This window comes from Pleurodeles waltl, chromosome 3_2 (genome assembly GCF_031143425.1).
Source record: "Pleurodeles waltl isolate 20211129_DDA chromosome 3_2, aPleWal1.hap1.20221129, whole genome shotgun sequence".
In the NCBI taxonomy this organism is placed as follows: Eukaryota; Metazoa; Chordata; class Amphibia; order Caudata; family Salamandridae; genus Pleurodeles; species Pleurodeles waltl.
In genome coordinates, this window is record NC_090441.1 from 211,536,469 (window position 1) to 211,550,274 (window position 13,806).

Below are 13,806 nucleotides of genomic sequence, written 5' to 3' on the forward strand. Positions count from 1 at the left end.
AAGACTGCTCCGCATACATCAGAAGAGGCATGGTAGATGATAAAATAACAAGGGGGTATGGAAGAGGTAGGAATGTGATGCTGATCTGTGGAGACTTTAACACACTAGCCTTCAACGCCATCAATAGTAGTGAAGTCTTGATGGAAGACCGTAGTATGGGAATCCCTGGGACAGCTATGAGGTATTTTAAGACAACAAAAAAGCTGAGGCCTTTATTGACCTTTTCCTGCCAATGGCCGTTCTAAGTCGGATGGTGCTGCCAAGGCAACCTTCGACAATGGTAGATCCTCACCAGTCATTGATTATGTTATGATTAATGAGGAAGCATGGTTATCTATCCTTGATATGTCTGTGGTTAGCAGAGTGGAAAGTGATCACAATCCACTTGCCCTCAACATGAGGACGAATCTCCTGGGGATAGAAACCACGACAGGCCGGGCCCATGGGTTATATGAGAGGGAGATTGTTCCAGCCAATTGTAGAAGGAGAATATTGTGGGATGGTGAGAAGTATTGGCAGGGATTCCCTCAATTCGAGTCTATAATAGCTAATCATGGACAATCTATTATAAATGCTCTGACCAATGATAGCGCCTTGATTTTAGCTGCCTATGACGCGATGATAGGGGAGATGAGGGCCCTGTGGTCCAAACCTGTAATATTTAAGTTAGTTGGTAACAGCAGAAAAGGACAGTCAGGATGTAATGGCTGGTTTGATAACGAGTGCACAAGGGCGACAAGAGGTGTTTCGCTTGCCCTATCATTGCGCCATGAGAGCTCCGCTGGTGATGAGAAATTTAGAGAACATAGAAGAGGTTATAAGAGCCTACTGGCAACTAAGAAACAGTTGTACCAAAATACACTGCGGGCTGAACTCAAAGAAACCGCAGTCGACCATAACTCTAAAAAATTCTGATAACTGGTGGCCAGAGTGGGGGAGGGGGCAGCACATGTAGAAACCTGTATATGCTCAGTTGCCTGGGCCCATCATTTAAGTCCACTAAATAGCATCTCTGTGGCCGATTCCCTGGCTTCCAGGCAGATGCGAGATGTCCTTTCTGCCACCCCATGTGAAATAGGAATCTTGATCCCGGAAGTACTCAGAATGCTCGGAGCAAAGAAAAGGAATAAGGCCCTGACTTGGTGCTGGTGGACCTTTATTGCAAGGCACCTTATTACTGGGTTAAAACCCTACTAAGGTGTTTAATGCAGCCCTTGAGGGGAATGCAGTTCTGCAGTCCTGGCGTTTTGCCATTATTGTCCTGATTTATAAAAAGGGCGATCAAGGCAGCCCTGCTAATTATCGGCCAATCTCCCTTCTGGATGGAGCCAGAAAGGTCTTAGGAAAAGTTCTTCTCAATCGCGTTCAGGGGTCAGCCGATGCTCAGGGTGTGATAACAGAAGTGCAAGCTGGCTTCTGATCTCAGATGGGAACTATTGATCAGATCACCCACCTTTACCTGATTGCATATACATTTACAGTAATCAGGAGGTCTTCACTGTATTTGGTCTTCATGGACCTGAAAACTACCTTTGATTCAGTGGACAGGGGCAAATTATGAAGGTCAGTGTGGACTTAGGGTAGATACCTCCATAGTGAAAGCTATAGCAGCAATGCACTCAGACAACACGGCCAGAGTGAGATACGGGACGAGCGGGGAGTGCACGGATCTCTTCCGGATACAAAAGGAAGCCCGGCAAGGCTGCGTCCTGGCACCTCTACTTTTTAGCCTTTTTCTGAATGATGTGGTCCACTACCTCCTAGTAGAACAGCTAGACGTCCCTGTTGTAGCTGGCAGGAGTATCCCAATATTTGCGGACGACGCAGTACTTATGGCACACTGTGAAATCTACGGTCCATAGGCTGCTCGTCCGCTTTGTTAAATATTGCAAGGAAAAATCACTGACCATCAACTGTATGAAGACCATGTGGATGACCTTGTGGCACTCTATCAGCTTTTGACGGAAACTAGCAATTAATGATGTACCAACTGAGGTCACTAAGCGGTTCGATAATTTAGGTGTGCAGTTGTCTGAGAATTTAAGCTGGGACTGCCACGTTCAGAAGGCAGCTATCGCCCTCAAACAAGAATCTGGGGCAATACTGAAGTTCAAGTATAAGGCTGGAGTTAGAAATATTAGCATCATTTTGGAAATATATGCATGAAAAGCAGTGGCTGCAGCGCTCTATGGAGAGGAGCTCTGGGGAAATGCGAATACTAGTGCGCTGCACGTAGCTGAGGACAACTTTCTGAGAACAACTTTCTGAGAACCTTATTGGGGCTACGGCCAGGAACCCCTCTTGAAGGCCCTCTTTGCAGAGTTAAGTCTGGTGCCGATATAAGAATTGTCAGCCTTAAGGCCAATAATGTACTGGGTGAGGCTAGTTCATAACCCCAGGGTGGCAGCGTATTTAGAAACCCTCGACGAGGTCGCTGCGAGCGGCGGACCTGGGGGGCGCGCCTGGGGAACTCATGTCAAAGAGACCGTAGGGAACCTTTGGCTAGAGGATCTTTGGGAGGATCCTGGCAGAGTTAACCAGGATACTGTGGGCCAGGTAAAAGATCGGTATCAGGAATTTAACAAGACGAGTTTGATGCATCGGGAATTTAGGCCCGACTCGATCACAAGTTACTATTTTAATAATGTCCATGATCCGTTTTATCCCGTATTGAAGCGGTCTCTACACATAAAATACAGGTTGGGCGTGCTGTGATTGCACTCATGGGGAGGTAGACAATGTGGCCCATTTTACTCTCTTTTGCAAGAAATTTGATGATGCGCCGGTGGCTCTACCCCTTTTCAAGTCTAGTGGAGTGAATTGTATGAAAACTGCACTCGAGCTTTGTTACTTAATTGTACAGGGGTATGTGATTCTCTCACGAGTAATGGACTAGTTTGAGCGGAGTTGTTTGCTGTTATTAAGCTTTTAAACTGTGATCAATGGTTCTATGTGTAATTAAGTTTTATTGTTTGTGTGCATTGCTTTTATATTATTGTAAGGCTTGTAGCTGAAACAATTCAATTAAATACAACTATTTTGATATATTCTTCTGTCTGATAGTAATTTACTCAATTCTTGGACTTATGGTTGCACCATTTTGTTATGTATAGCTCCCTGATTCTCTCAGGTCTTGTTTGCTTTAATAAATAAATACAGCATTCCAGTTCTCACTTCCCTAAGTGTGCACTCGCGTGTGACCTCCACATTGATTCACTCTCTGCCCTACATCTCAAGCAGGTGAGTGTGCACTCACCTATTACTGTCACCATTAGCGACCCTCCATCTCTCGCATGTAACTGCACCTCTGTAGCTCTTCACTCTCACCCCTTCATCTCATGCAGGTGTGTGGGCACCTACATGCGACTGCCAGCTCTGCATTGCTTTGCCCTCAGTTCTTCATCTGATGCAGGTGCGTGGGCACCTACCTGCGACTGCCAGCTCTGCATTGCTTTGCCCTCACCCCTTCATCTCAAGCAGGTGTGTGGGCACCTACCTGCGACTGCCAGCTCTGCATTGCTTTGCCCTCACCCCTTCATCTCATGCGGGTGCGTGGGCACCTACCTGCGACTGCCAGCTCTGCATTGCTTTGCCCTCACCCCTTCATCTCAAGCAGGTGCGTGGGCACCTACCTGCGACTGCCAGCTCTGCATTGCTTTGCCCTCACCCCTTCATCTCATGCGGGTGCGTGGGCACCTACCTGCGACTGCCAGCTCTGCATTGCTTTGCCCTCACCCCTTCATCTCATGCAGGTGTGTGGGCACCTACCTGCGACTGCCAGCTCTGCATTGCTTTGCCCTCACCCCTTCATCTCATGCAGGTGTGTGGGCACCTACCTGCGACTGCCAGTTCTGCATTGCTTTGCCCTCACCCCTTCATCTCATGCAGGTGCATGGGCACCTACATGCGACTGCCAGCTCTGCATTGCTTTGCCCTCACCCCTTCATCTGATGCAGCTGCTTGGGCACCTACATGCGACTGCCAGCTCTGCATTGCTTTTCTCTCACCCCTTCATCTCATGCGGGTGCGTGGGCACCTACCTGCGACTGCCAGCTCTGCATTGCTTTTCTCTCACCCCTTCATCTCATGCGGGTGCGTGGGCACCTACCTGCGACTGCCAGCTCTGCATTGCTTTGCCCTCAGTTCTTCATCTGATGCAGGTGCGTGGGCACCTACCTGCGACTGACAGCTCTGCATTGCTTTTCTCTCACCCCTTCATCTCATGCAGGTGCGTGGGCACCTACCTGAGACTGCCAGCTCTGCATTGCTTTGCCCTCACCCCTTCATCTCAAGCAGGTGAGTGTGCACTCACCTATTACTGTCACCATTAGCCACCCTCCATCTCTCGCATGTAACTGCACCTCTGTAGGTCTTCACTCTCACCCCTTCATCTCATGCAGGTGTGTGGGCACCTACATGCGACTGCCAGCTCTGCATTGCTTTGCCCTCAGTTCTTCATCTGATGCAGGTGCGTGGGCACCTACCTGCGACTGCCAGCTCTGCATTGCTTTGCCCTCACCGTTTCATCTCATGCAGGTGTGTGGGCACCTACATGCGACTGCCAGCTCTGCATTGCTTTGCCCTCACCCCTTCATCTCATGCAGGTGCATGGGCTCCTACATGCGACTGCCAGCTCTGCATTGCTTTGCCCTCACCCCTTCATCTCAAGCAGGTGTGTGGGCACCTACCTGCGACTGCCAGCTCTGCATTGCTTTGCCCTCACCCCTTCATCGAATGCAGCTGCGTGGGCACCTACCTGCGACTGCCAGCTCTGCATTGCTTTGACCTCAGTTCTTCATCTGATGCAGGTGCGTGGGCACCTACCTGCGACTGACAGCTCTGCATTGCTTTTCTCTCACCCCTTCATCTCATGCAGGTGCGTGGGCACCTACCTGCGACTGCCAGCTCTGCATTGCTTTTCCCTCACCCCTTCATCTTATGCAGGTGCATGGGCACCTACCTGCGACTGCCAGCTCTGCATTGCTTTGCCCTCACCCCTTCATCTCAAGCAGGTGTGTGGGCACCTACCTGCGACTGCCAGCTCTGCATTGCTTTGCCCTCAGTTCTTCATCTGATGCAGGTGCGTGGGCACCTACCTGCGACTGACAGCTCTGCATTGCTTTTCTCTCACCCCTTCATCTCATGCGGGTGCGTGGGCACCTACCTGCGACTGACAGCTCTGCATTGCTTTTCTCTCACCCCTTCATCTCAAGCAGGTGTGTGGGCACCTACCTGCGACTGCCAGCTCTGCATTGCTTTGCCCTCAGTTCTTCATCTGATGCAGGTGCGTGGGCACCTACCTGCGACTGACAGCTCTGCATTGCTTTTCTCTCACCCCTTCATCTCATGCAGGTGCGTGGGCACCTACCTGAGACTGCCAGCTCTGCATTGCTTTGCCCTCACCCCTTCATCTCAAGCAGGTGAGTGTGCACTCACCTATTACTGTCACCATTAGCCACCCTCCATCTCTCGCATGTAACTGCACCTCTGTAGGTCTTCACTCTCACCCCTTCATCTCATGCAGGTGTGTGGGCACCTACATGCGACTGCCAGCTCTGCATTGCTTTGCCCTCAGTTCTTCATCTGATGCAGGTGCGTGGGCACCTACCTGCGACTGCCAGCTCTGCATTGCTTTTCTCTCACCCCTTCATCTCATGCGGGTGCGTGGGCACCTACCTGCGACTGCCAGCTCTGCATTGCTTTTCTCTCACCCCTTCATCTCATGCGGGTGCGTGGGCACCTACCTGCGACTGCCAGCTCTGCATTGCTTTGCCCTCAGTTCTTCATCTGATGCAGGTGCGTGGGCACCTACCTGCGACTGACAGCTCTGCATTGCTTTTCTCTCACCCCTTCATCTCATGCAGGTGCGTGGGCACCTACCTGAGACTGCCAGCTCTGCATTGCTTTGCCCTCACCCCTTCATCTCAAGCAGGTGAGTGTGCACTCACCTATTACTGTCACCATTAGCCACCCTCCATCTCTCGCATGTAACTGCACCTCTGTAGGTCTTCACTCTCACCCCTTCATCTCATGCAGGTGTGTGGGCACCTACATGCGACTGCCAGCTCTGCATTGCTTTGCCCTCAGTTCTTCATCTGATGCAGGTGCGTGGGCACCTACCTGCGACTGCCAGCTCTGCATTGCTTTGCCCTCACCCCTTCATCTGATGCAGCTGCTTGGGCACCTACATGCGACTGCCAGCTCTGCATTGCTTTTCTCTCACCCCTTCATCTCATGCGGGTGCGTGGGCACCTACCTGCGACTGCCAGCTCTGCATTGCTTTGCCCTCACCCCTTCATCTGATGCAGCTGCTTGGGCACCTACATGCGACTGCCAGCTCTGCATTGCTTTTCTCTCACCCCTTCATCTCATGCGGGTGCGTGGGCACCTACCTGCGACTGCCAGCTCTGCATTGCTTTGCCCTCACCCCTTCATCTGATGCAGCTGCTTGGGCACCTACATGCGACTGCCAGCTCTGCATTGCTTTTCTCTCACCCCTTCATCTCATGCGGGTGCGTGGGCACCTACCTGCGACTGCCAGCTCTGCATTGCTTTGCCCTCACCCCTTCATCTCAAGCAGGTGCGTGGGCACCTACCTGCGACTGCCAGCTCTGCATTGCTTTTCTCTCACCCCTTCATCTGATGCAGCTGCTTGGGCACCTACCTGCGACTGCCAGCTCTGCATTGCTTTGCCCTCACCCCTTCATCGAATGCAGCTGCGTGGGCACCTACCTGCGACTGCCAGCTCTGCATTGCTTTGCCCTCACCCCTTCATCTCATGCAGGTGTGTGGGCACCTACCTGTGACTGCCAGCTCTGCGATGCTCCGTGCTCCGCCTTTCATCTCACACAGGTAGATGCCGTCATCATCAATGCGAGTGTCCCGGATGGTGAGGCGGCGGACGGTGCCCTGCTCCTCCATCAGGTACTTTGTGCTGGGATGCAGTTTCTGGTCCTCCAGGTACCATGCTGTGGGCATGAACTCTGAGGGCACCTGGCACTCGAGCACAGCCTCCATCCGCTCTCCCACCTCAACATCCTCCAGCTGGCTGAGGAACTTCATCCGCGGCTCTGAAGAGAGGAGAGAGTGGGAGGGTTAGAGGGTTCAGGAGCCAGAGCAACAATGAGAGGAGAGAGAGGTGAGAGGGGTCTGGAGCGAGAGGGATTGAACCAGAAGGATATCAAGAGTGAGGGGAGGGTCACAGGCTCAGGGAGCAGATAGAGAGACAGAGCAAGAGTGAGGGGAAGGTCAGAGGACTCAGGGAGCAGAGAGAGAGCAGCAGTGTGGGTGGGTCAAGGGGCTCAGGGAGCAGCAGTGTGGGGCAGGTCAAGGGGCTCAGGGAGCAGAGAGAGAATGGGGCGGGTCAAGGGGCTCAGGAAGCAGAGAGAGAGCAGAAGTGTGGGCAGGTCAAGGGGCTCAGGGAGCAGAGAGAGAGAGACGCAGTGTGGGCGGGTCAAGGGGCTCAGGGAGCAGAGAGAGAGCAGCAGTGTGGGGCGGGTCAAGGGGTCAGGGAGCAGAGACAGAGCAAGAGTGAGGGGAAGGTCAAGGGGCTCAGGGAGCAGAGAGAGAGCAGCAGTATGGGGTGGGGCAGGGGGCTCAGGGAGCAGAGAGAGAATGGGGCGGGTCAAGGGGCTCAGGGAGCAGAGAGAGAGCAGCAGTGTGGGGCGGGTCAAGGGGCTCAGGGAGCAGAGAGGGAGCAGCAGTGTGGGCGGGTCGAGGGGCTCAGGGAGCAGAGAGAGAGCAGCAGTGTGGGGCGGGTCAAGGGGCTCAGGGAGAAGAGAGAGAATGAGGCGGGTCAAGGGGCTCAGGGAGCAGAGAGAGAGCAGCAGTGTGGGGCGGGTCAAGGGGCTCAGGGAGCAGAGAGGGAGCAGCAGTGTGGGCGGGTCGAGGGGCTCAGGGAGCAGAGAGAGAGCAGCAGTGTGGGTGGGTCAAGGGGCTCAGGGAGCAGAGAGAGAACAGCAGTGACGGGAAGGTCAGAGGACTCAGGGAGCAGAGAGAGAGCAGAAGTGTGGGCGGGTCAAGGGGCTCAGGGAGCAGAGAGGGAGCAGCAGTGTGGGCGGGTCAAGGGGCTCAGGGAGCAGCAGTGTGGGCGGGTCAAGGGGCTCAGGGAGCAGAGACAGAGCAAGAGTGAGGGGCAGGTCAGAGGACTCAGGGAGCAGAGAGAGAGCAGCAGTGTGGGGGTTGGGTCAAGGGGCTCAGGGAGCAGAGACAGAGCAAGAGTGAGGGGAAGGTCAAGGTGCTCAGGGAGCAGAGAGAGAGCAGCAGTGTGGGGCGGGTCAAGGGGCTCAGGGAGCAGAGAGAGAATGGGGCGAGTCAAGGGGCTCAGGAAGCAGAGAGAGAGCAGCAGTGTGGGCAGGTCAAGGGGCTCAGGGAGCAGAGAGGGGGCAGCAGTGTGGGCGGGTCAAGGGGCTCAGGGAGCAGAGATAGAGCAGCAGTGTGGGCGGGTCAAGGGGTTCAGAGAGAGAGCAGCAGTGTGGGTGGGTCAAGGGGCTCAGGGAGCAGAGAGAGAGCAGCAGTGTGGGGCAGGTCAAGGGTCTCAGGGAGCAGAGAGAGAGCAGCAGTGTGGGGCGGGTCAAGGGGCTCAGGGAGCAGAGACAGAGCAAGAGTGAGGGGAAGGTCAAGGGGCTCAGGGAGCAGAGAGAGAGCAGCAGTGTGGGGCGGGTCAAGGGGCTCAGGGAGCAGAGAGAAAATGGGGCGGGTCAAGGGGCTCAGGGAGCAGAGAGAGAGCAGCAGTGTGGGGCGGGTCAAGGGGCTCAGGGAGCAGAGAGGGAGCAGCAGTGTGGGCGGGTCAAGGGGCTCAGGGAGCAGAGAGAGAGACGCAGTGTGGGCGGGTCAACAGGCACAGGGAGCAGAGAGAGAGCAGCAGTGTGGGGCGGGTCAAGGGGTCAGGGAGCAGAGACAGAGCAAGAGTGAGGGGAAGGTCAAGGGGCTCAGGGAGCAGAGAGAGAGCAGCAGTATGGGGTGGGGCAGGGGGCTCAGGGAGCAGAGAGAGAATGGGGCGGGTCAAGGGGCTCGGGGAGCAGAGAGGGAGCAGCAGTGTGGGGCGGGTCGAGGGGCTCAGGGAGCAGAGAGGGAGCAGCAGTGTGGGTGGGTCAAGGGGCTCAGGGAGCAGAGAGAGAGCAGCAGTGAGGGGAAGGTCAGAGGACTCAGGGAGCAGAGAGAGAGCAGCAGTGTAGGTGGGTCAAGGGGCTCAGGGAGCAGAGAGAGAGCAGCAGTGTGGGGCGGGTTAAGGGGCTCAGGGAGCAGAGAGAGTGGGAGATTTAGAGGTCTATGGAGAGAGGAGCATTGAGGAGAGAGGACCAGAGGGGAAGGAACCAGAGGGAATCTCATGCCCTATTCACCAGCAAGTTGGGCAACGGGACCACCGTCTACACTACAATCATCGAGCAACTCACTAGAAGACTACAAATGATCCAGAACTTGGCAGCCAGACTCATCCTCAATCTCCCACACAGAACCTGAATCACACCACACCTCAGGAAAGTGCACTGGCTGCTCATTTCAAACTCCTCACACACACATGGAAGGCACAACACAACTCAGGCCCCACCTACCTGAGCAGTTGCATCTTCTTCCACCAACCACCCAGAAACATCTGCTCTGCAGGACTGCTACTCACACACATTCCATGCATACTCAGCCCTACATCAGGAGGACAAGCGCTCTCCTATGCCTCTCCCAAAGTGTGGAACGACCTCCCACTCCACATCAGAGCCTCCCCCTCTCCTCTTTAATTCTGCAAGAAGTTGAAGACCTGGCTTTTCAATTAACCTTAATATCATCGGCAGGGCTAGGAACTCACACCAGCTCATAACAGGATGCCCTCGCAGGGGATAGTGCAGTCTATGAATACACATAACCTAACATATAACCTCAACAGGTTGAAAAGTAGAGGCCTTGTGGAGAAAAGATAAAGCATCGATGAGGGGAGAGTCAGACGGCTCTAGGAGCTGAGGGAAGACAACAGTGAGGGGCGGCAGGTTTTTACCTTCCAAGAAGCTACTATTTCCACATCTGGCAACAGCAATATAATGGGCAAGACCTCCCTGGGTGGGAGGGACTTAGCTTTAAACCTCACCACTTAAACACCACACAGATCATCCTGTTAGAACATCACACCTCACCACCGCTCACAGTTTCACTACTACTGATAACACACACCTCCATGCACCACCCCGTACCGCACCTAAATCAACAAGCAGCATTTCCACCAGGTACCACCGCAGCACATCACCACAACCTATACAACCTCACACCACACTATAATACATACCTCACCTCACCACACTTTGCTGACCTCCACTACATCACAAAGACTCAATACTCTTCAGCCAGAACAAATTAATAAGACAAAGCTTCTCTACATTGAAGAAATGGATATGCCCCTCAGAATCAGCACTCGCACCACCATAACTCAGATACAGAAGACACAAAGAGAGAAGCACAACCATTCTAAAACACAATCACAGAAACCTGAGTGAGGGCATCAGTGGTGCAGCATAAGCCCCAAAGCGCGGGAGTGGGGCCGAGCTCCAGGAGGTCCCATCAGCCAAGGTGATAGGCGGTGGGCTGGGGAGAGGGGGTCCCCTACACGTACTTTGCAGGGGGCCCCTTCATGTTTCGTTACACCACTGGAGGGCATCAGTCATGCTGTCCATCAAAGTGGTGCCTGCTGTCCACGAGCGACAGACAGATCCACCACAACCTACATGGATTAGGTGGAGTGTCTAAACTCCAGCATGTCCACCACAGAGCACCAGTAGAGACAATGCAAAGCTGCGCACCTCTCACAGGGCTTTGGATTGCAGGTGCACTACGACCCCCTTCCACCGGCTGGAAAACAAGTGTGGGGTATGTAGGAAAGTACCATCTTGCCTGGCATGTTACCCCCATTTTTCACTTTATATATGTTGTTTTAGTTGTATGTGTCACTGGGACCCTGCCAGCCAGGGCCCCAGTGCTCATAAGTGTGCCTGAATGTGTTACCTGTGTTATGACTAACTGTCTCACTGAGGCTCTGCTAATCAGAACCTCAGTGGTTATGCTCTCTCATTTCTTTCAAATTGTCACTAACAGGCTAGTGACCAATTTTACCAATTTACATTGATATACTGGAACACCCTTATAATTCCCTAGTATATGGTACTGAGGTACCCAGGGTATTGGGGTTCCAGGAGATCCCTATGGGCTGCAGCATTTCTTTTGGCACTCATAGGAAGCTCTGACAATTCTTACACAGGCCTGCCACTGCAGCCTGAGTGAAATAACGTCCACGTTATTTCAGAGCCATTTTACACTGCACTTAAGTAACTTATAAGTCACCTATATGTCTAACCTTTACCTGGTAAAGGTTGGGTGCTAAGTTACTTAGTGTGTGGGCACCCTGGCACTAGCCAAGGTGCCCCCACATTGTTCAGGGCCAATTCCCCGGACTTTGTGAGTGCAGAGACACCATTACACATGTGCACTACATATAGGTCACTACCTAAGTGTAGCTTCACAATGGTAACTCCGAATATAGCCATGTAACATGTCTTACATCATGGAATTGCCCCCTCTATGCCATCCTGGCATTGTTGGTGCAATCCCATGATCCCACGGGTCTCTAGCACAGACCCTGGCACTGCCAAACTGCCTTTCCCGGGGTTTCACTGCAGCTGCTGCTGCTGCCAACCCCTCAGACAGGTTTCTGCCCTCCTGGGGTCCAGCCAGGCCTGGCCCAGGAAGGCAGAACAAAGGACTTCCTCAGAGAGAGGGTGTTACACCCTCTCCCTTTGGAAAATGGTGTTAGGGCTGGGGAGGAGTAGCCTCCCCCAGCCTCTGGAAATGCTTTCATGGGCACAGATGGTGCCCATTTCTACATAAGCCAGTCTACACCGGTTCAATGACCCCTCAGCCCTGCTCTGGCGCGAAACTGGACAAAGGAAAGGGGAGTGACCACTCCCCTGACCTGCACCTCCCCTGGGAGGTGCCCAGAGCTCCTCCAGTGTGCTCCAGACCTCTGCCATCTTGGAAACAGAGGTGCTGCTGGCACACTGGACTGCTCTGAGTGGCCAGGGCCAGCAGGTGACGTCAGAGACTCCTTCTGATAGGCTCCTTCAGGTGTTGCTAGCCTATCTTCTCTCCTAAGTAGCCAAACCCTCTTTTCTGGCTATTTAGGGTCTCTGCTTTGGGGAATTCGTTAGATAACGAATGCAAGAGCTCATCCGAGTTCCTCTGCATCTCTCTCTTCACCTTCTGCCAAGGAATCGACTGCTGACCGCGCTGGAAGCCTTCAAAACTGCAACAAAGTAGCAAAGACGACTACTGCAACTCTGTAACGCTGATCCTGCCGCCTTCTCTACTGCTTTCCTGGTGGTGCATGCTGTGGGGGTAGTCTGCCTCCTCTCTGCACTAGAAGCTCCGAAGAAATCTCCTGTGGGTTGACGGAATTGTCCCCCTGCAACCGCAGGCACCAAAGAACTGCATCACCGGTCCCCTGGGTCTCCTCTCAGCACGACGAGTGAGGTCCCTTGAATCCAGCAACTCTGTCCAAGTGACTCCCACAGTCCAGTGACTCTTCAGTCCAAGTTTGGTGGAGGTAAGTCCTTGCCTCCCCTCACCAGACTGCATTGCTGGGAACCACGTCTTTTGCAGCTACTCCGGCCTCCGTGCACTTCCGGCAGAAATCCTTTGTGCACAGCCAAGCCTGGGTCCACAGCACTCTAACCTGCATTGCACGACTTCCTAAGTTGTCCTCCGGCGACGTGGGACTCCTTTGTGCGACTTCGGGTGAGCACCGTTTCACTCCACTTCGTAGTGCCTGTTCTGGCACTTCTGCAGGTGCTGCCTGCTTCTGAGAGGGCTCCTTGTCTTGCTCGACACCCCCTCTGTCCCCAGACGCAATTGGCGACATCCTGGTCCCTCCTGGGCCACAGCAGCATCCAAAAACCCTAACCGCACGACTTGCAGCTAGCAAGGCTTGTTTGCGGTCTTTCTTCAGGAAAATACTTCTGCACAACTCTCCACGGTGTGCGATCCGTCCTCCAAAGGGGAAGTCTCTAGCCCTTGTCGTTCCTGCAGAATCCTCAGCTTCTACATCCCAGTAGCAGCTTCTTTGCATCCACAGCTGGCATTTCCTGGGCATCTGTCCATCTCCGACTTGCTTGTGACTTTTGGACTTGGTCCCCTTGTTCCACAGGTACCCTCGACTGGAAATCCATCGTTGTTGCATTGCTGGTTTGTGTCTTTCCTGCAGAATTCCCCTATCACGACTTCTGTGCTCTTTGGGGAACTTTAGTGCACTTTGCACTCACTCTTCAGGGTCTTGGGGTGGGCTATTTTTCTAACCCTCACTGTTTTCTTACAGTCCCAGCGACCCTCTACAAGGTCACATAGGTTTGGGGTCCATTCGTGGTTCGCATTCCACTTTTCGAGTATATGGTTTGTGTTGCCCCTATCCCTATGTGTCCCCATTGCATCCTATTGTAACTATACATTGTTTGCACTGTTTTCTAATATTATACTGCATATTTTTGGTATTGTGTACATATATCTTGTGTATATTTGCTATCCTCATACTGAGGGTACTCACTGAGATACTTTTGGCATATTGTCATAAAAATAAAGTACCTTTATTTTTAGTATAACTGTGTATTGTGTTTTCTTATGATATTGTGCATATGACACTAGTGGTACTGTAGGAGCTTCACTCGTCTCCTAGTTCAGCCTAAGCTGCTCTGCTAAGCTACCATTATCTATCAGCCTAAGCTGCTAGACACCCTATACACTAATAAGGGATAACTGGGCCTGGTGCAAGGTGTAAGT

General features: G+C 53.1%; 1 protein-coding gene across 4 annotated transcripts in view; it reads right to left on the bottom strand.

Annotated features, from left to right (window-relative positions):
* Positions 1-13,806, bottom strand: part of OBSL1 (obscurin like cytoskeletal adaptor 1) — a 368,734-nt gene that overhangs the window by 249,442 nt on the left and 105,486 nt on the right. For all 4 annotated transcript variants that reach the window (XM_069227203.1, XM_069227206.1, XM_069227205.1 and 1 more), the window contains exon 3: positions 6,801-7,070. In XM_069227203.1, the coding sequence (XP_069083304.1) occupies positions 6,801-7,070 (270 nt within the window). The remainder of the gene's footprint in view (positions 1-6,800; positions 7,071-13,806) is intronic.